Genomic DNA, 21,832 nt, shown 5'->3' with positions numbered 1-21,832 from the left:
ACATCTCTTCCACTGTCATCCAGGTAGATCTTATGTCTTCTGACGCCTGTTTACATCTCTTCCACTGTCATCCAGGTAGATCTTATGTCTTCTGACATCTGTTTACATCTCTTCCACTGTCATCTAGGTAGATCTTATGTCTTCTGACGCCTGTTTACATCTCTTCCACTGTCATCCAGGTAGATCTTATGTCTTCTGACGCCTGTTTACATCTCTTCCACTGTCATCCAGGACGATCTTATGTCTTCTGACACCTGTTTACATCTCTTCCACTGTCATCCAGGTAGATCTTATGTCTTCTGACGTCTGTTTACATCTCTTCCACTGTCATCCAGGTAGATCTTATGTCTTCTGACATCTGTTTACATCTCTTCCACTGTCATCCAGGACGATCTTATGTCTTCTGACGCCTGTTTACATCTCTTCCACTGTCATCCAGGTAGATCTTATGTCTTCTGACATCTGTTTACATCTCTTCGACTGTCATCCAGGTAGATCTTATGTCTTCTGACATCTGTTTACATCTCTTCCACTGTCATCCAGGTAGATCTTAGGTCTTCTGACGTCTGTTTACATCTCTTCGACTGTCATCCAGGTAGATCTTATGTCTTCTGACGTCTGTTTACATCTCTTCCACTGTCATCCAGGACGATCTTATGTCTTCTGACGCCTGTTTACATCTCTTCCACTGTCATCCAGGTAGATCTTATGTCTTCTGACGCCTGTTTACATCTCTTCCACTGTCATCCAGGTAGATCTGAGATCTTCTGACGTCTGTTTACATCTCTTCCACTGTCATCCAGGTAGATCTTATGTCTTCTGACATCTGTTTACATCTCTTCCACTGTCATCCAGGTAGATCTTATGTCTTCGGACGTCTGTTTACATCTCTTCCACTGTCATCCAGGTAGATCTTGGGTCTTCTGACGTCTGTTTACATCTCTTCCACTGTCATCCAGGTAGATCTTATGTCTTCTGACATCTGTTTACATCTCTTCCACTGTCATCCAGGTAGATCTTATGTCTTCGGACGTCTGTTTACATCTCTTCCACTGTCACCCAGGTAGATCTTAGGTCTTCTGACGCCATAAATCAAATATTCATTGCGATAGATACTCCGCTGAGTGCCTGAGTGTGTGTGTGTGTGTGTGTGTGTGCGCGCGCGTGTGGGCGTGCATGCGTGCGTGTGTGTGTGTGCGTGCATGTGTGTGTGCGTGCATGTATGTATGTGTGTGTGTGTGTGTGTGTGTGTGTGTGAGAGTGAGTCAGAGTGTCATCACTGTCATGCCACCCTTGGGTGAAGTAAATGCTTCTGTGAGACACCGGCAGCTGGTTCAGTGAAGCGGACATCGGCCGTGTGTGTGTGTGTGTGTGTGTGTGTGTGTGTGTAAAGGCACCTTACCTTACAGTCTTTACACAAGCACACATGCAGGCGCATGCACGCACACACACACACACACACACACACACACACACACACACACACACACACACACACACACACACACACACACACACAAATATAGATACAAACACATACACCACCCCTCCCACATTATACCTATACTCTGCTTCTCTCTCTCTCTCTCTCTCTCTCTCTCTCTCTCTCTCTCTCTCTCTCTCTCTCTCTCTCTCTCCCTCATCATTTTGGGCAGCTCTCCTGGAATAATGGCTCAGGTGCCGGCTGCCGGCTGGTTGTATTTATGTGCAGCGGTAGAGTGGTGACTAGACTGCACCGATTCCCAATGTCACTATGTTTTCCCAAAGCAGATCACTTTCTACAGAGTGCTTGCTCTCTTTTTCATCAATATTATACAGCTTACTCTTTAGCTAGCAGTCGCCCTGATCAGAGCTTCTGAAGTGCTGAGCAGCTGCTTCAAGCCAATAGGTTCATGCAATATAATATATCAGCCATCGGCCTCTCTGCTCTCTAAATATCAGTATTGGCATCGGCCATTGAAAGACCCACATCGGTCGACCCCTAATATGACGTACGTACGTACGTACGTACGCACAGCAACAACAAGCATGGCTGAAAACTAGGGATGTCGAAAATCATAATTTTTCTTGACCGACAACCGACACTCATTAGCCGACAACTGTCGGTTAACCGAGAAGATTAAAATGCGCTATTTTACTGTCTGTGCCCCATTAAACCTTAGGCCTACCAAATGCTTGATTTTTTTTCAGTAGAAAGCGTTTATTTTTACATCTACAAGCAGAAAAAAACACATTAACAAAACGAGAAGACAAGTTAAATCCTCCAGCCATCTAAACAAAAACATTCCTCGGATAGGCTATGATAGGAGCTGCACGCATTTGCAGAAGGGGGAAATACGGAGGGAAAAAACCCATAGCCTACTCACGCTCACAATTCTTAAATGAATTATCTTACTGCATGTGTCGTAAATAGTCTAATAAAACCAGCAGAAACTAATTTTAAAAGCTCAGAACGAAACGTGTCGCTAATTGAACGAATTTCCACTTTGAATAGCACATCAAGACACCGCCCCAAGCCTTCACGCTGCAGGGCGCACTGACGAAGCGCTTATTGCTCTCTCCTTCTGACATTCTTACTAATTCAACAGTGGTTTACCTGCTTTTGAGATCTGCAAAAAAATAGTTTGCTTCTCTCTCCACGCTTCTCCCTCTCTCTCTTTATCTGCGACGAGGGCTGTAGGTGGCTATTATGCTCTCTGTGTGTCCGGCTGCACGACATGACGAGTGCAGCAAGTCTGCACGCTGACAGCTGTCAGCATTGCGGGACTCGGGAGGATGAACAAATGAGGCAGGCTGTCCAAACTTTTTACCGATCTAATATGAGATGCAGAGAAATAATTATATATTAATAGCCGATGTGTTTAGAAGAGCATTCTCACTCTTGCTGTAATCGTTGTGGGATTATTACACCTGAGAGACAGACAGACCCGGAGAGAACTCAATTTACGGTAAAAGTGTGGATTCCTCAGTGAATCGATGTGGAAGACGCAGCTTGTTTTGAAACGCGTCATTGAAAGTAACCTCATGGTCTCATGACAGTGGCTGGAACACAGAAGGAGCATGACTGACTGGCTCGCTGTAGTCTGCACAGGGCAGGGCGTCTTCTCCCGTCTGGTCAAAGCAGAGGGGGGGCGGGGGTGTGGCGCATGTGTGGAGCTGAGTTTATCACAGAGCACATCTCGCACGCGGGGGGAGAGGCGGACAGTGCACACTGCTTTTCCATTTGGAAAAGCCTTTCTCTAAATGAATGTTGTTCAGGCAGTGGCAGGAGCTTTTAATTCCTATATAATGCTGCTACAGTAACTACTTAGGCTACGTTAACATTGTTGCTTACCGCGAAGGAGGGAAAAAAAACACCATATTGGCAACACGTTGTATGCCAATTTAATATGCAAATTAACCATTTGACCGACATGCTTAACCGACCAATGACGTTGTCGGCGGTTAACCGGTTAACGGTTAACCGTCGACATCCCTACTGAAAACCACTCCACGGTGGAGGAGTTAATTCCAAAAACAAAACTTCAGTAGTGTGGTGGTTTGGTTACAAAAGAGCATGTACCACAAACCACGGTAATATTTGAAGGCATATTTGAATATGTGAAGGCAAACTTGTGTTTATGCTGGCACATCAATCAATCAATCAATCAATCCATTTTATATCTATATAGCGCCAAATCATAACAAGAGTTATCTCAAGGTGCTTTCCAAATAGAGCAGGTAGGAGACCAGGCTCTTTATTTTAGACCAGACAATTGAAATAGTTCTCACATGCACTGGCTATTTCACTGCACAGGTCATGTGACAATTGAAACAGTTGTCACATGCACTGGCTATTTCACTGCACAGGTCATGTGACAATTGAAACAGTTGTCACATGCACTGGCTATTTCACTACACAGGTCATGTGACAATTGAAACAGTTGTCACATGCACTGGCTATTTCCCTGCACAGGTCATGTGACAATTGAAATAGTTCTCACATGCACTGGCTATTTCACTGCACAGGTCATGTGACAATTGAAACAGTTGTCACATGCACTGGCTATTTCACTGCACAGGTCATGTGACAATTGAAACAGTTGTCACATGCACTGGCTATTTCACTACACAGGTCATGTGACAATTGAAACAGTTCTCATGCACTGACTATTTCACTGCACAGGTCATGTGACAATTGAAACAGTTGTCACATGCACTGGCTATTTCACTGCACAGGTCATGTGACAATTGAAACAGTTGTCACATGCACTGGCTATTTCACTACACAGGTCATGTGACAATTGAAACAGTTCTCACATGCACTGGCTATTTCACTACACAGGTCATGTGACAATTGAAACAGTTGTCACATGCACTGGCTATTTCACTACACAGGTCATGTGACAATTGAAACAGTTCTCAAATGCACTGGCTATTTCACTGCACAGGTCATGTGACAATTGAAACAGTTCTCACATGCACTGGCTATTTTATTGCACAGGTCATGTGACAATTGAAACAATTTCCCAACAAGAGCAGCACTTGGCGACGACAGCAAAGAAAAACCCCTTTAACGGGGAAGAAGCCTTTAGCAGACCTGGCTTTTAGTGGGCGTTCATCTGCCATTGGCCTTTTTCGCCAGCAGCCATTTTTTGTCTAAAAGACAGGAAGTAACACGGGTGCAAGCAAACATTAATGAGGGTTTCCAACTTCCAATCCATTTAGGTGTTCCAGTGCCGGGGCCCTCGTTAATGTTTTGCTTATTTTGTTGCAATTGTACAGTATGTTCTTGAAAATAATATATTTTTCAGTATTTTTCTCATATCGTCAAGAATATTGTTTTTACAGAAATACCCCAAAATATTATTGCCCACTTTTATAAACTGCTGAGTGGGCCGTTTGAACTCTAGTGTATGTAAGGTGCTCTTTGGGTAGGCTACAAGGCAAAAAGAAACAACAACAAAGAAGAAAACCCCATGCTGTTCATAATCCAAGTCTCCCGAAGCCCTCAGACGCCAAGTTGACTTGAAAAAGACATCATTCACAACCTGTTTTTAGCTGAAATAGTCACAGCAGCCGTGAGCTGAAAGTGAAAGTGAAAAGGGGCGGCTTTAGCTCAGGAGGTAGAGCGGGTCGGCCAATGACGCAAGGGTTGGCCGTTCGATCCCCGCTCCCTCCCAGCTGCTGTCGTTGTGTCCTTGGGCAAGACACTTAACCCTCCTTGCTCCCTGGCAGCCTGCCGCCATCGGTGTATGAATGGGTGAATGTAGACTATCTACTGATTGTAAAGCGCTTTGGATAAAAGCGCTATATAAATGCAGGCCATTTACCATTTACCATTTACCAAAAGGGGACTTTCAGCTAAAAACATGGGGGGGGGGAGTTTGAACAAGCTCTAGCTGGTGTTTGCAAAGTTAAACCTTTTACATGCTACAGCGTCAAAGACCTCGCCGAATGACGACTTGACGCAGCTGACGTGAACAGCGCAAGTATAATACAGTATAATGTAGATGGGGGAGATAGCAGCACAGAGTGAAATGACCAAGTATAATCAGTGTTGGGCAAGTTACTTTCAAAATGTAATATACTACATATTACTAGTTACCTTTACAATATTACTGTCTGTGTAGAGTAACTAGCTTACTTATTACACTCCTTTTGCTTTACTTTCACCAAAATAACAGCAGCAGCAGAATGACATCGCCGCCCCGGAACCATCCCGAAAAATAATTTCAACCGCCTTGTAAAGTCAGTGTAAACAATCCAAAATTCTAAATGTTATCCTTTTCCTGTTATTGTCATTTGTAGTGGTTATTTGCACAAAAACACAGTTTAATTAGGACATTATTGTATCTTTATTTAAATATGTGCTTGGATTTTTTTTTTTTTAACTCAATTTGTAACTTGTGTTACTTGACAAAGTAACTGGTATAATATTACTGAAATCCTATAAGTAATAAGTTATATTACTGAGTTACTACTAAAAGTAATATATTACATGTAATATGTTACTTTTGTAATGAGTTACCCCCAACACTGAGTATAATGCACTACATTCTCTCCGTGGGCTAACTTTTAGTCATTGAAATCATAGTGAAATCACAAAATCCACCCCCTCGTCAAGCTGACGTTCGAGTATATCGGTCTAGCTGCTGCCTGCAAAGACCCAAGTCGAGGCTGACACACAAGCCTGTTTTCTGCTTTATACAATGTGCTGTAGAGAGAGGTCACACACAGTGAATAGATTGTGCACTGGCTGACAATTAAAACATCTGCTAGCGGCTAGCAAGCTAGCCCTCTTGTGTTCTCCCTGGTGAGCGAAAAAATATGTTTTCATAGCCACATGAAAAGATACTTTGTCCTATTGGAAAAGCATCATTATTTTTGTTAACCTCCATTCATCAACATTAACAGTGAGTCAGCTGGTAGTGTTTGTTTTGTTCATTTATTTATTAGGCTGTAGGGTGAACAGTGCTCTTTTGGCACCTGGGGGCGGAGAATGTGTTTGCCAGCCAGTTTTGGTGTGGGTGTTGTTGATGGACAATACTACATACAGTAGTAGGCTAGAAATGAATGTTGATTTTGTTTGTACCTCTTTATCGGAGGATCTACTGTAGTGATTCTGGAGCTGATTGTATCATTATGTTAAAACCTTGCCCACGTGTGTCTCTGCTCATGTCTCGTTGAGGCAGGTCGAGCGAGCATCACCAGAGGAGGAGAGTGTCAGGGAGAGAGAGGAGGGCAAGGAGCAGGAGGAACAAAGGACACAAAGGACACACTTTGTCTTATGTATGTACCCCTTGAGCTGTTTTGCCATGCCGGTAGTACCCCCTCACTCATGTGTGTACTTTGTACCACATGGAAACTGTGGCTGTGATCCGGTCAAAATCGCCCCCAAATCATATTCAAAATTTTCCTCGAAACAAAACATATTCATTCGAATATATTCGAATACTAAAATACTCCACTTTTTTGGAAGTTTAGCTCATTTGCCACATCACCCCCACTTAACCAAGATACACCATGCCTTACTGGCACTGTCCACTCAGTTTACAGTGAGCTACAGTCGTGAAGTTAGTAATTATTGCCATAGAATGGAGGCTAATGGTACAGCTGTTAAAAATCTGCCAAAACACACATCTCACGGCGCCAAAATACATGTTGTGCTTTGGGTACTCACCACACGATGAAATATTAATCCAAAATGCACATAATCTGTCTTTTTGGAAGGAAAATAGGTCGGCGGCCATGTTTGGAAAGTAGTGCCGGCTAAATGAGCTAAACTTCCAAAAAACTGGAGTATCCCTTTAAGGCTATGTAAGCAACACAGTTACGGCTCCGGTACGGCTGCAAACAGAGCCACACTCATGTAATCTGTCAGACGTGTACGGGATCCGACAAAAATAGAACAGGTGTGTAATTTTTTCGTACCATATGTATTGCCCATCTATTAACATAGAGACACTGCGGAGCGCGTCATCATTTAGAAACCACACCCAAAACTTGGGAAAACACAAACTCCCCCCCCCCCAATCCTGCCGTTCTCTGCATGGTCGTGTGTTGCACACAAAGATCATATATACGGAAGATGAACACTCCAACTTACTTCCTTGACAGCTAGATCCACATTTTTCTTCTCGCCAATTCTCAATGGCTTCCTTGTTTGGAGTACAAAAATTAAGTTAATTGGTGATTTTTTACATTTGTTGTCTGCGCAGCCCCACCACACAACAGCTTTTAGCTATGTTTAATTCAAGGAAAATGACGCTGGTGTGTGGGAGTGAATGGAGCGCTTTCCCCCGTGATGGGCGTGGCCTATTTCATGCAGTGTCTCTATGGGCGAGAGAGTCTGATCCGGCAGTTTTACCCTATCCACAATGCAGCCGTAACGCATCTGGTGCACATCGGGTGTTAACGTTCCTTGATTCCCTCTCACTGGTTGTTTAGTGTTTTTAGTGAGGTTGGTATAATCAGTGGAGAGTGAAGATGGCTGGTGTGTGTGAGCCGTGGATTGTGGTGGGCCGGTCTGCGGGCCAAAAGGCCAGGGCCATTCTCTTTTGTCCCAGTCCAGCCATGCCAGGGATACCATCTCTGTGTTCACTGCTTTCTTTGTCACCATAATGTTTATGGTGGGCAGCTGGTTGATTTTCTAAACTAATCTGTCTCCAGAAGAGAGGGTCATCAGAAACACAAACTGGGCATGCAGACACACACACACGCGTGCGCGCGCACACACACACACACACACGCACGTGCGCGCACACACACACACATGCGTGTGCGCACACACACACACACACACACACACACACACGTGCGCACACACACACGTGCGCACACACACACACACACACACACTCCATAATTGTGTACTGCTCCCTTCACAGTTCAATGGTCCGAAAGAAACTCTCTCACACTTAATTTAGCTCAGTACATTTACTCCTTGATGTTTCCACCTGGGACATTTGTGAGGACGTGACAGACACATTTTAATGCACTCACATAATCAGCCATGTAGTCTCACTCACACTGACACAGTGACAGTAGGCCATGTGTTTTAAAGCCCCCCTCCAATCAGTTTGGTCATTCTGAAGATATTGGCCCCTATTCTCCCACAGGCCTTCGGCGCTAAAACGGGCATTAAACGCAAAAAAACGTGCTTTGCGCCTGCCTCGGGAAGATATCAATATGGCTTTACGCTGCCAAATGCGCTTTAGGCCGAATGGGCGTGGCGCAGTCCCAGAATGGGCCAGAATGGGCGTGTCGGCTTTAAATCTCGGCGTAATGATATCTTCCCACCTGGCGTACCCTTCTCTGTCTCTCTCTGAAACCAGGCCTATTCAGTGCGCCAGTGCTCTTCTGCCTCTTCTCTGTCACCCTTCTCTCTCTCTCTCTGACTCCCTCGCTTAGACAGGCACAACACACTTCCCATATAGGAAAAATAAGTTGTAAGTTGCCTGGCATGTCCCAGCATGCATTGTGCTTCTCCATTTCGCTACTAAATAGCAACCAAATGAGGCGAAATAGATATAAAAGGTCGATCTAAATTAATGTGTAATGGTAACACAACCTGCAATTGTACACATTTCAATATTGGACCAAATGAAACATCGAAATGAATACACCACCCTATGTGAAACATATATGTCCTCCTGGGCCTATATATATCTCTTGTGGATTTAACGTGATTTAGATAAGTGACAGCGGAACGCGCTGCGGAACGCTCTTCTATTGTCATGTGCTATACTGTGATGTCCGCTCCAATAACTTGGCCCTACTTCACATTTAGTTTTACAATAAAAACACATTTATGCAATGACTTTACATAATGTAGGGTATATTTATGTGCATCATTCTACCTGCAGCAGGGGAGAGAAAACGATATCTTTCTGGACAAACTTTCACCAATATAAAATTAATCTCATCATATAGGGATAGGCTATATTTTTCTAGCTGATGCCTTTAGAACATTCTTTTCACTTTGATCTTGCTATAGTGTAGCGTATTTACATGCTTGCAGTATTTAAACTGCAGTTAGATTGGTTTGAGAAGCATAATAATATGGAATAATAGCCTATATATGGAGACAGACAGACTGGATGAAGGGAGGGGGGGGGGGCAGAGCGCTTGGCCTTTGTCTGGTTTTGCTGGATCACTGGAATTGGAGCTTAAAAGGCAAGCTGCGATTCGTTTATTGCACTTATCCAATGAGCATGACGGTGCATAATTTTACGCTTAAAAGGCGTGGTTGTAATGCTTTAGGCTGCGTGTAGCGCCAAGACCAAGATATCAAGTGCGCTGGTCCACGCCCACTGCGCCAGGCGCTCGGCGTAGAAACTAGGCCGATGCAACGATAGGGGCCATTGCATGTGTAGCTGTGTTTTTACTGCTCTGCTAATTAGCCAAAGTGTTCGCCACTGTATTTTGTTGACACAAAAACATATTTTGGGCTCAAAGACTTAAAATATAGCTCGTGGTAGAAACGGGTGCTGACATCAGACATTACGTTGTCTAACGAGTGACGTATCATAGACAAATACAATATTTAATATTACAGTGAATTAGGGTTGTGCAATGTCATGAAAATAGTACCCATCGTGATTGTTTTACAGTGAAACATCGTTTTGGACGATGGCATCGTCGCGGGTGGGGGGGGGGGTAATTAATTATTTATTAAGTCGCTGCGTTGCTGTAATTCCATTTGGCTAGCCGCTGCAATGCGTTCACGTTAACAACACAGGACAGCTGAGCTCTATGATACCAGCAGGCTTGGATAGGCTATTAGCCTCTGCTCTGCCAGGCGACTGAAGTGGGCAGTGGCTGTCACTACCAGCAATTTGAACGGCGCAAAACAAATAACGTTAACGTTACAGATCCTCACCAACAACGTGTGTGTGTTGAATTTAACTAGCTGGCAGAAAACTGACTGAATTACTGGCTGATATAACGTTAGATTCTCGTGGGCTTTTGAACCTAGAGAGAGTTTAGGATAAATGGTTAGAGAAACGCAGCTGCTCTATCTAGTATGGAGCGACTCCAACTTTCACTTTGGAAACAGGCGAGTTAAATTCACAGTTGAAGACTTGTACTCACTTTGGGTTGAAAACAGGAAAGAATGTGAAGTTTCTTCTTTGTCTTAAAAAGTTCTCACAACACAGCCGATTTCTCACGCGCTGGGGACGCCCCGGTGACATAAACAATCACATCCAGTTCAGAGAAGCAGTGGACCGGAGGAGGGGGAGGGGGAGGGGGAGGGGGAGTGGAGGCTTTCCTGAACTGAACTGGGCGCGCTTGTTTAATGCCGCCGGCGCGTCCCCCGCGCGTCACGGTAAGTGGACTTGGCCTTTTTTATTATTAAAACGGCCCAATTTTAATTCGAACAGATAATTAATTACGATGATCCGATGTAGAAGGCTCAGAGGTCGATGAGGGGTTGGCCCATCACGATGGTCGATGCCATCGTCCATCGTGCCAACCCTACAGAGAATACAATCTTCCATTAGCTTGGCCGCTATGTTTGCTACCTAAGTGTTCTGGCTCAAAACACAGCGATAGTCACTTTTAACCAGTTCGAGTTACGCTCTTTCCATATCTTTTCCATACAAGTCGACCAGCTTTGATATCTGTTGGCTGGTTGTTGATAATGACAATATTGTGGCTTCTGGACGAACATTTTGTGGAGATAGAGGCAGCCATACTGTTTCTGGTCTACCGGCTAGAAGGGAGACAAAGGACTGTTGTCCTTTTTGGACAACAGTGGGCGTATTTTGTAAGTTGATGTCATAGCAGCGTGAGCTGTGATTGGTGGAGATCGGAGCAAAGGTGCGCCTTGCAACTCCAGACGGACGGACACACAGCGGCGATTGGTCTGCGCAAAACTATCGCTGTAGCTGGACTCTGGACCACAACTGCAGTGACATCATTACCTGGCTGTGTGTATTGTCTGATTTATTTATATTCGTTTTATTCTTACTGTGATTGGGTGTAAAAATCCCCCCTTCAATTGCAACCAATAACTTTGCAGTTTGAAAGTTTGACCGCTGAAAGCACTCTCCTCATCTTTCACATCAAAGCATTGCCCTTGTTCTGTATATACTGTACAGCCATTTTTATTTGACTAAAATTCCTAAATAATGATTTACATCATTCTTAGCAGGGAAATGGTGTAAAAAGGTTAAGCCATCATGCAGTTTCCCCTCGAAAAACTTTCAGGCCTGGAGGGATTTAGAAACGTACCCCGACCGCAACGGTGGGGGCCCTCGCTGGCGACGCTAAAGTTTTAGCTAACCTGTTCGCATCTATGTTCGCAATGGCATCCCAAGTATCATCATACTATTATGGGATGCGATGCGAACAGTTGTATTATGGGATGTGCGTTTCCCAGGCAACGACACACGTTGACATGTTTTGGAATAGCGCCGCACGCTGGCACGATGCTCCTAAAAGCAAAATGCTTATTATTTTGAATGATTTGGCATCTTCTATTACTGTCAACTGTCAACCCCAGTATTGTTGTACTGTATTGTAGTAATATGCCATAAAGGTTTATTGAAATTTTGGGGAGAATAGGGGGAAAAAATGTAAAGTATATATATATATATATATATATGTATATATTTCTTTTTGCTTTTTTTGCTGGCCTGGCGGGGGCGTCGTTGGCCTGGCGGGCCAAAGACGGGCTAGGCCTGTAGAATCGTAGGGGCAACAGTGCCATTAGAGTCCATGGTCTTGAAAATGGTCTCACATTTGTCTGGTCTTGGTCTTGGTCTTGGTCTTGGTCTTGGTCTTGGTCTTGGTCTTGGTGCCCCCCAGCCCCCCCTCCCCTTCCCTTCCCTGGGTTTTGGTCTTGTCTCGGTCTCACCCCATCTTGGTCTTGGCCTTGACTCAGTCTTTGTTTAGATGGTCACGACTCCAACACTAGTGATGCCATAGACTGAATTGTCTGCTGTAGACATTATTGTGATGTGAGCGTGGCGGTGTTCCACACAAACACAATCCATCAACTGAGCATGCAAACGCTAGCGACTTATGTCATACCCACTGATGATGATGTCATAGCCACTGATGATGTCATGACCCACAATCGTCGAGTGGTGGCCAGAAAAAAAAAGTATTTCAGCTCAACACTAGTGCTTCAAGCGCTCAAAATGTTGGTTAGTGGACACGCCCCCCGAATCTTGCTGTTCCATTCTTACAGAGACCTTCACTGGTAAAATCTTCAGAGTATCCATAGTCTTAACATAGGGAAACAGCCTGTTGGTGAAGGTATGTGTGAAGGTATGTATGTGTGTGTTAGTGTCAGGATCAGAGAATCTCAGGTTTCCTCTCTTCAAGTCCAGATGCACTCTGATCCTCTGGTGCTTCTTCCTTACTGGGACAACAGTCCCTGCATCTGATGGGGACCATGCTGTGTATTCATCATCATCACCACCACCATCACCACCACCATCATCATCACCCTCATCGTCATCGTCGTCATCGTCATCGTCCTCGTCCTCGTCCTCGTCCTCATCATCACCAGCACCATCATCATCATAATTATAATAATCATCATCATCGTCATCATCATCATCATCATAATCAAAATTAAAATCATAATCATGATCATCATCACCATCATCACCATCATCAGCATTATCATCATCTTCATCTTCATCATCTCCATAGAACCATATTCCCCATGCAGCGCCTATGCCTCGCTTCATATCGAGCGACGCTGCTGCCACACCCAGTCCCCAGTCTCTACTGTCTTGAACCTCAACATCCCAGCTGTGAGTCCCTGAGATAAAGCCCTCAGAGCCCATGGCAATATAGTATGATTCCATCCTCTCTGGGTTGTAAGGAAGCTGCTGTTTCTTTCCACGTCTCACACTGGTCAGATCCTCAGACAGGATGAGTTTTCGATGGGCAGTGTTTGGGTCCAGAATCACAGGAGTGTAGGAGACCTTCTCCTTCATCTTGTCCCAGACTGTGAAGCTCAGGTTGCCCAGGTGTTTGGCCTCGTCTATCAGAGCTCCTGAGACCAGCTGTGGATCCTCCAGCAGAGGGTGCTGGACTCTTTCCACTGTAGCCTTGTAGTTCTGCAGGACTGAGACATCTTCAGCTCTCAGCTCCTTCTCTATGACTCTGACTGGGTCTGAAAGTGCTGCGATCTCTCTGCGCCGACCATCATCAGTCTTCTCCTTCATCATCTGACTCTTCTGCTCCTCATCCTCCCTCAGTGCAGCGATCCTGGCCTCCTCTTCCTCTTGGAGAAACCGGTGAAGCTTCTTAAACTCCTCCTTAATCTGCCTCTCTGTGTGTCGGGCCTGGACCTTAATGTGTTCTGCTGTTTGAGCCCAGTTTCCTTTCACTTTATTAAAGAGCTTCAGCTTCTCCTGTAAGGGCTTCAGTGATTTCTGGAGTTCTTCCTTGTGATCCTCTGCAGCCACATCGATGGGTGTGAATCTGTGGTCGGTGTGCGTTTGTGAACGCAGACAGAGATGACACACTAGCTGCTGATGGTCCAGACAGAAGAGCTTGAGCTTCTCAGAGTGCAGACTGCAGAGAAGCTCAGATCCCGCTGAGGCTAGAGCTCTCGCCACTAAGAAAGCACCAGACAGGTTCTTCAACGCCAAGTTAGGAAGCGGTTCACTCTGTGAACATATTTCCTTACAAAGGGGACACTCGTGTATTTGTCTGTGTGTCCACCAGCTCTGCAGGCAGGCTTTACAGAAGCCGTGTCCACATGACAGGATGACGGGATCTTTGAAGATGCCACGGCAGACAGGACAGGAGAGATCGTCCTCTGAGTGCAGACTGCAGAGAGGCTCAGATCCTGCTGAAGCTGTCTCATCTCTCGCCACCAAGAAAGCCTCGCACAGGTTCTTCAACCCCAAGTTACGAAGCGGTTCACTCTGTGAAGGTATTTCCCTACAAAGTGGACACTCATGTATTAGTCTCTGTGTCCACCAGCTCTGCAGGCAGGCTTCACAGAAGCTGTGGCTACATGACAGGATGACAGGATCTTTAAAGATGTCACAGCAGACATGACAGGAGAGATCGTCCTCTGATTTGGAAGCCATTCTCAAGCTGCACAGTGATAATGCTTCATACTAATCTCACCATCTACCGGTCCTATTTATACCTCCAGCATGGGAGGATTTATGACATCGCAGATGATGTCACTGGTGTCCGTATTTGATGTATGACATCACTGATGATGTCACAATGCATGAGTAGAGAGGGATTTATGACATCACCGATGATGGAAGAAGATACCATTCTTATCATCGTGTAGGCTCTCATCAGCACCATCCCCTTCTGGCCTGGGGTGAAAGCATCCATCGCACAGCAATAGGATAAGACTGTACAAGAAGCCAAAAACACTTTAAAGCACATGTGTCAAACACAAGGCCTGGGGGCCAAACCCGGCCTGGCACCTCATTTTATGTGGCCCGCGAGAGCTAGCAAATAATACAATTTGTGCAATACAATTCAAATGCAATCATTCAAATTCTTCCCTGAGAAGTGTTTTGGCAAATTCTGGAGAACCGGTGCAGCAATTGTGATGTCATCAGTGTCACCGAGCAAATTGTAATGACTCATGATGTCATACAGTTATGCGAAAGAAAATAAGTGCAGTAATTGTGATGTCCTTGGTGATGTCAGTGATAATGTCATTAGTGATGTCACTCGAGCAATTGTGATGTCATCCGTGAGATGTCCTCAGTCTTGACATTGTGACATCATCAACGCACAATTGCCCAACTAGCATGCTGAGCCCAAGTGACATCACTGATGATGTCATAAAGTCTTCTTCTTCTGTGGTGTTTTATGGCAGTTGGCATCCTTTATGTTGCATTACTACAGTACTGCCTCCTGGATTTATCTGTCCACTGTTTCCCTACATTCTGTAAAACATTCAATAGTTAGTTTATTGACAACCATAGAAATATTCACAATATATACAACTATTAAAATAATCATATAAAATACGAAAAATAAAAACAATGGGTCCAATCACATAACAGATACATAAAACTAAGATGTTTGTTCACGTTCCAAGATAGCTAAGCATTTACTCAGCATAGATAGCATTTTCTTGTCCATATTTTGAAATAATACCCGTAGGTCAGTAGACTGACAATCAAAACTGTCGCGGATATCCTGGGTCTGGGGGCACAAGAGAAGGTGTTGTTCGTCCTGGAATACATAGATAGGATTGCCGCTGCAGGTTATACAGGAACACCCGGTCGTTTGCTCTGGTTAGGAACCATGCTGAATGAACAATGCCACTTCTTCATATATCATCCCACTCATTAATAGTCTGAGGTTCTAGCACCAACTTGCCATTTCCATTCTGATTGTTTTTTGGAGGCCCTCACATTAGGACATTAGCGCAGGCAGTCTCACTCTGAGTCAAACCGGCTGTTCTTCAACTGGCGGCAAGGGCCTCCTGGTAACTTAGCTGGGGCCCCTCTGTGGCTGAAAATGGAGGCCAGCTCTATTGCCAACTCTTCCCTGTTAGAACTGTTAGAATTCTAAACCAAGTTAGGAGTGTTCTGAGTCTACCAGATGTTTCTGTCCACCCACCTATTTGTCCTTCACTGTCCGACAAACCCTGGAGCGAGAAGGGTCTGGTTTCCATTATAGCCCTAGACATACAGAGTAGATGGTCATTCCGCATGCTTTGATCTTCTGAGGAGGACATTTGAGTTGCCCAAGATGCACTGGCTCGGATACCTACAAGTCAGAGATTATGTTCGATCCAAGATTCATTGTCCAAAAAGTCAGTGACTACTAGTCACGACAAGTGAGCACTCTCAAAAGAAAGTTTCAAAAGCTACGGTGCAAGGCGCAAACAATATACAAGAAGACAGAAAAGCCAGCACTCAAAATAAATCCTTTTGGTTTTTTTAATACCTTCAGTAGCAGCAGTCAATCAATGGACGTACGTTTCGGCACAAGCCTTCCTCAGCAAGATTCATGACTTTATAGCACTCCCAAGTGAACATGCTTTTTTCGATGTTTTGCTGAGCCCTCCTCACTCCAAGCATTTCATTTCTAGATTTGTATGTTTGTTTGATAACTGCACCATTGCCTCCACTGAGAGGATTAGAGAAGCGTGGCAGGGGGATGGCATTGATTTGTCTGACGTTATATAGGGTGTCTTCACTATTATAAGCATAAGACACTGTGTGTCAGGTGTCAGAGGGCACTCTGTCTCATGCAAATTGAAAATAAAATATTGGAAAAAAAACTGCTGTTCTTCACAAACACTGAAGTCCCGCCCACCGTTTACTTCCGCGTTCTAAAATAAGGTGAATAAGATCACAGTTGCTCGAGTGACATCACTATGCCATCACAACTGCCTGAGTGACATCACAGTTGAGCAAATGCGTTGCATCATTATCAGTTGAGTGACATAATTTCTGTCATAAATCGTGACGGACACCGCCAACGCCACAGACAGACAGAAGATCACAGTTGCTCGAGTGACATTGCTGATGACATCACAGCTGCCTGATCATCAGTATTACCAGTAGTCTCTTAAAACAGACGTGTTGGCTCCTGCAATTTGCAAATGCTCCTGCCTACCTGTCTGTACTGCACAGAGGAGAAACTTGGTCAAAGCGGAAATAAGGCGGGACATCCCCTAAAGGCGGGCACATCCGCTAATACCTCCAATCACCTGCATCAGTTTTGTTTACATGTGTTGTAGGGTTGGCACGATGGACGATGGCATCGACCATCGTGATTGGCCGCCCCCCCCATCGACCTCTGAGCCTTCTACATCGGATCATCGTGATTAATTATCTGTTCGAAATAAATGTGTGCCGTTTTAATAATAAAAAATACTCCTCCTCCGCTCTAGTGCTTCTCTGCACTGGGTGCGCTTGTTTAATGTCGCCGGGGCGTCCCCCGCGCATGAGAAGTCAGTTCTTTTGTTGTGAAAACTTTTAAGACCAAGAAGAAACTTCACGTTCTTTCCTGTTTTCAACCCAAAGTGAGTACAAGTCTTCAACTGTGAATTTAACTCGCCTGTTTCCAAAGTGAAAGTTGAAGTTGATACAGCACTAGAAATATTGAACGGCGCAAAACAAATAGGCTAACGTTAACGTTAGAGATCCTGACCAACAACATGTGTGTTGAATTTAACTAGCTGGCAGAAAACTGACAGAATTACTGGCGGATATAACGTTAGATTCGCGTGGACTTTTGAAACTAATAAGAGAGAGTTGAGGAGACTGGAGAGAGTTGAGAGAGCACAGCAGCTACTGCTAGCTGTTACACACTGCTTGAGTGGCCTGGCTCTGTGCAGTAGCTAGTAGCCTGCCTGTCGGTCTCATGAAGAGCTCAGCTGTCCTGCTGTTAACGTGCATTGCAGCGGCGGATGGCATAAATGACGATGCCATCGTTCAAAACGATGTTTCACTGTAAAACAATCACGATGGATATTTTGGTGACATCGCACAACCCTAATGTGTTGTGTTTGGTCGAATACTATCAAACTTCCTCCAGGCTGAAGTGTTTTTTTTTTCCTTCTTTGGAAGATGACAACTTCCTCTGGCCAAATTTTAACAGGCTAAAGTACAGACTGTCTCTGGAGTACCGTAACACTTCAAATAGTAGCCCGGGCGTTTATTTACCAATATGTGTAGCCAGACCCGGCGTCTGTTTGGGACCTGGGTTTAATTCTTTTTGCACAAAATTCTTGGTCAGCAAAGATTGGAAAATAGTATCAAATTGTTTATTTAAACCAGTATGAATAGTACTGGGATAAAAATGACAGTGTCATCACTCATCGTACAGTCTACACACATCAAACTTGATGTCGGACCCAAGTTTATTAGACCCAAGTGGCCTAATAAATTTATAAGATTGCTCAAATCTTAGGCAGCATTAGGTCTTCTATTTTCATATATGTATCAGTAATGTCGGCCACGCGGAGGCCGGAGTTTGGCCGCCACCCCCACCACCACCCCATGGACTGGCTGGTCCCCCTGGGCACTCACCCAATTCCTCATATGGATAATCCAGTCCAGTGTGAATGCAGCCCAGTAGCACAGCTGCTGCTGTCAGAGGAGAAACTCTGGCTTTTTAGCATTCAGCTGCTCCTGTATGGATGCAGCAAGTCTGCCAGGTCAGAGTGCAGGCAGACAGCCTGACAATAGCGGACAGGAAATAAGCTAGGTTTTAAACTATTCCCTACACAATTGTGTGAAAACCATCTATACTGGCTGACCCATCTCCCCCCGTATATGAGCTGTTTCACCTCCTGCCCTCTGGGCGGAGGTATAGGCTCCCTAGACTCAGGAGCTCCAGAGCTTACGCCTGCTTCGGTCCCAAAGCCATAACTCCCATCAATTTGCAATTATAAGACCACCACTTATCGCTGCATTTGGATTTTAACGAAACAACGAAACACCACAACAATGTAGTCTCTTAAAACAGACTGTCTCATCTACATCCGGCGAATGCAGCTAAACAGTCTGTACGTTACACCCCCAGAACATGCACAAGGAAGTTGGGAAAAAACACAGCTTTAGACAGAAAGAGGTCTGCAGCAGTCAGACAGCCAGGAGACTGGGGGGGGGGGGGGGGGGGGCTGACAGGCAGAAAGAGCTCTGCAGCAGTCAGACAGCCAGGAGACTGGGGGGGGGGGGGGGGGCTGACAGACAGAAAGAGGTCTGCAGCAGTCAGACAGCCAGGAGACTGGGGGGGGGGGGGGGTGGGGCTGACAGGCAGAAAGAGGTCTGCAGCAGTCAGACAGCCAGGAGACTGGGGGGGGGGGGGGGGGGGGGGGCTGACAGGCAGAAAGAGCTCTGCAGCAGTCAGACAGCCAGGAGACTGACTGTGGCTGTGAAACAGAATGCTGGATCACAGCGTTAGCTCCTGCTAGCCTGCCAGCCTGGTTGGGTGATGGACTGAGTGTCTTAATGGCTGACTGTCTGGCTGACTGACATAATTGGGTAGTAGTCAGCTGTGACATTGACATTATTATTACATTTACCAGTAATAAATATTGTCACAAATGACTGCTTAGCTCTCAGTATTCCCATGCATCATTTACCCATCATCCCATCATTTAGTGAAAACATGTTTGTTACATTTTGTCAGATGAATTGTCCAAATCTCCCTCCTCTTGAGGGAGATCATAATCATCTCATAATCTCAACCAGTATGAGATGGCCACGGTGAAGACAAACATCAAGTGGGGCAGTGTTGTCTAATTCACATGGATCACAAGAAGATTGGTCTTGAATGCTATTTGCTTTCTGTGATCACACATGGCCAGGCCATTGAGTTATCCCGATCTTCAAAGGTGGCTGTACTGTAGGCTAAAAGGGCAAGCAATCCCCAATGTTGTAGTTGTATGTTCGTAAGGAGTAATAAGTAAAATGGTGGCTCACCCGGGTTCGAATCCCACCCGTAGTCCCCTGCCATGTCATCCTCTCTCCCCCCCACCCCCGCCCGACCACCATCCCATCCAACAAAGGCAGAAATGGCCCACAAGATAATCTAAAAAAATGAGTAACCAGTAAAATAATATTGGTACTTTTGAAACGAGTAAAGGTTGTTTCAGACAGGGAGCTATTGACGCCCCTAACAGTTCAATGAGAGGCGTGCGGGCAGGTAGGGAGGTGCGGGCATCCTCACAGGGCGGAGCGACGACGAGGCGCAATCGTCCCACGCGCCAAGAGTTGATTTGTGTTGAACTTTTTCTTTCTACGCGACCAAACCAATGGACGAGGATATGTAACAGTTTTGCCTAAACAGCACACTACCAAGTACTCCCTTAAACAGTTATCAGGACATCAACAGGGCTTTCTCATGGCAGAGCGTCGGCGCGGTAAAGCTTGAACTCAAGCTAGGCTATAAAGTGATGCCTATGCTAAGATAACTTTATAAAGGTTTCCATGGTTACCACACACATACAGCACCTGGCGTTCACCCGCAGTGAGACCCCCGCAGGTCCAAGCGATCAGGCGGGCGGAGTGTCGCTCCTCGTCTGAAACGACCTTGATGTGTTTTGTTGGTAAGAAGCTCAACCAGCTGGCTGACTGACTGCTGGAAGGATGACTGGTATCCTGAGGAAGCAACACCCTCGCAGGCTTTTAAGGCAAACAGTTGTTGTCTCTACCATCTGTACACAGCAGTTAACTGGTAGACCTGTGTATCTACACATCATTTAAATTGCCATGCCATGATGATGATGATTTGAGGATGATTTGGATTGATTACTCAGACGCTTGCGCTTAGCCTTGCTTGCTCTGAACCTCATTGAAAAACACTGAGATACATAAAGGTTGGAAAGGGCAACAGCAAGAGCTCAAAATGACCTCTCAGTCTCAAGAGATGTTTACGCTTCAGAAGCTGATTGTAATGAGCAACTTTTTTTTTTTTTATATATAAATTTGGCGGAAATCTGCATCCCGCCGCAGCAGGTAGGCGAGAACAGGTATACGAAGTAAGCACTTTTTTGTTTTTCCCTCATTGTGTAAAGATTGTTTCAGCTGGAGTTACAATATTTTCATGTAGGCAACCTACACATGTCCTCTGGCCAGGAGCCAGGGCCCGAAATGAACGCCCGCCAAGCGCCATTGACGACCAGATTTGACGTTTGACGGGTGACGCTCAGGGGTCCCAAAATAGTCCTCATGTAAAATGAAAACTTCCTGAGATTGTCTCTATAGTTTTCTGGCTGGGCGGGGTCCTTCGGGCTAACACTGTTTAACACGGGGATCGACTCACACCGGCACGCGCCGTGAGAACAAACAAACGCACCCAGCAGCAGCCAGGCAGGCAGCACACAGTGACAGACGTGAGTTGTGGACATGAAAGAGGCCGTCTTATAAACATGAAACTTCGTACACTTCTTCCTAATTTTCAACCCAGTGTGAGTAACTTTACAAGTGTTCAAGTGAATTCAAGTCGTTTACTTTGTTTATAATGTTATGAAGTAGCAGCTGTCACATAGCTCTCTTTACAAGCTCAGTGAGCATGCAGGCAAGTCCACTAACGCTATGGTGAGCCCACCTATTCACTATGGTGAGTCCACCTATTCACTATGGTGAGTCCACCTATTCACTATGGTGAGTCCACCTATTCACTATGGTGAGTCCACCTATTCACTATGGTGAGTCCACCTATTCACTATGGTGAGTCCACCTATTCATCACTATGGTGAGCCCACCTATTCACTATGGTGAGCCCACCTATTCACTATTCACTATGGTGAGCCCACCTATTCACTATTCACTATGGTGAGCCCACCTATTCACTATTCACTATGGTGAGCCCACCTATTCACTATTCACTATGGTGAGCCCACCTATTCACTAACGCTATGGTGAGCCCACCTATT

The 21,832-nt window shown here is 45.2% G+C and overlaps 1 protein-coding gene across 1 annotated transcript in view; it reads right to left on the bottom strand.

Moving 5' to 3' along the window:
* The window catches only part of LOC310775834 (E3 ubiquitin-protein ligase TRIM39-like), a gene marked incomplete at both ends in the record, with an annotated part of 21,022 nt that extends 6,476 nt beyond the window's left edge, over positions 1 to 14,546 (bottom strand). The window contains 3 exons of the mRNA XM_083635961.1: positions 12,678 to 12,874; positions 13,211 to 14,044; positions 14,282 to 14,546. Coding sequence (XP_083492087.1) covers positions 12,678 to 12,874; positions 13,211 to 14,044; positions 14,282 to 14,546 — 1,296 coding nt within the window. The remainder of the gene's footprint in view (positions 1 to 12,677; positions 12,875 to 13,210; positions 14,045 to 14,281) is intronic.
* Between the last annotated feature and the right edge of the window lie 7,286 nt (positions 14,547 to 21,832).

The sequence above is a fragment of the Poromitra crassiceps genome (genome assembly GCF_964638095.1).
Source record: "Poromitra crassiceps genome assembly, chromosome: 4".
NCBI lineage: Eukaryota > Metazoa > Chordata > Actinopteri > Beryciformes > Melamphaidae > Poromitra > Poromitra crassiceps.
This window is presented reverse-complemented; position numbering and strand designations above follow the sequence as displayed.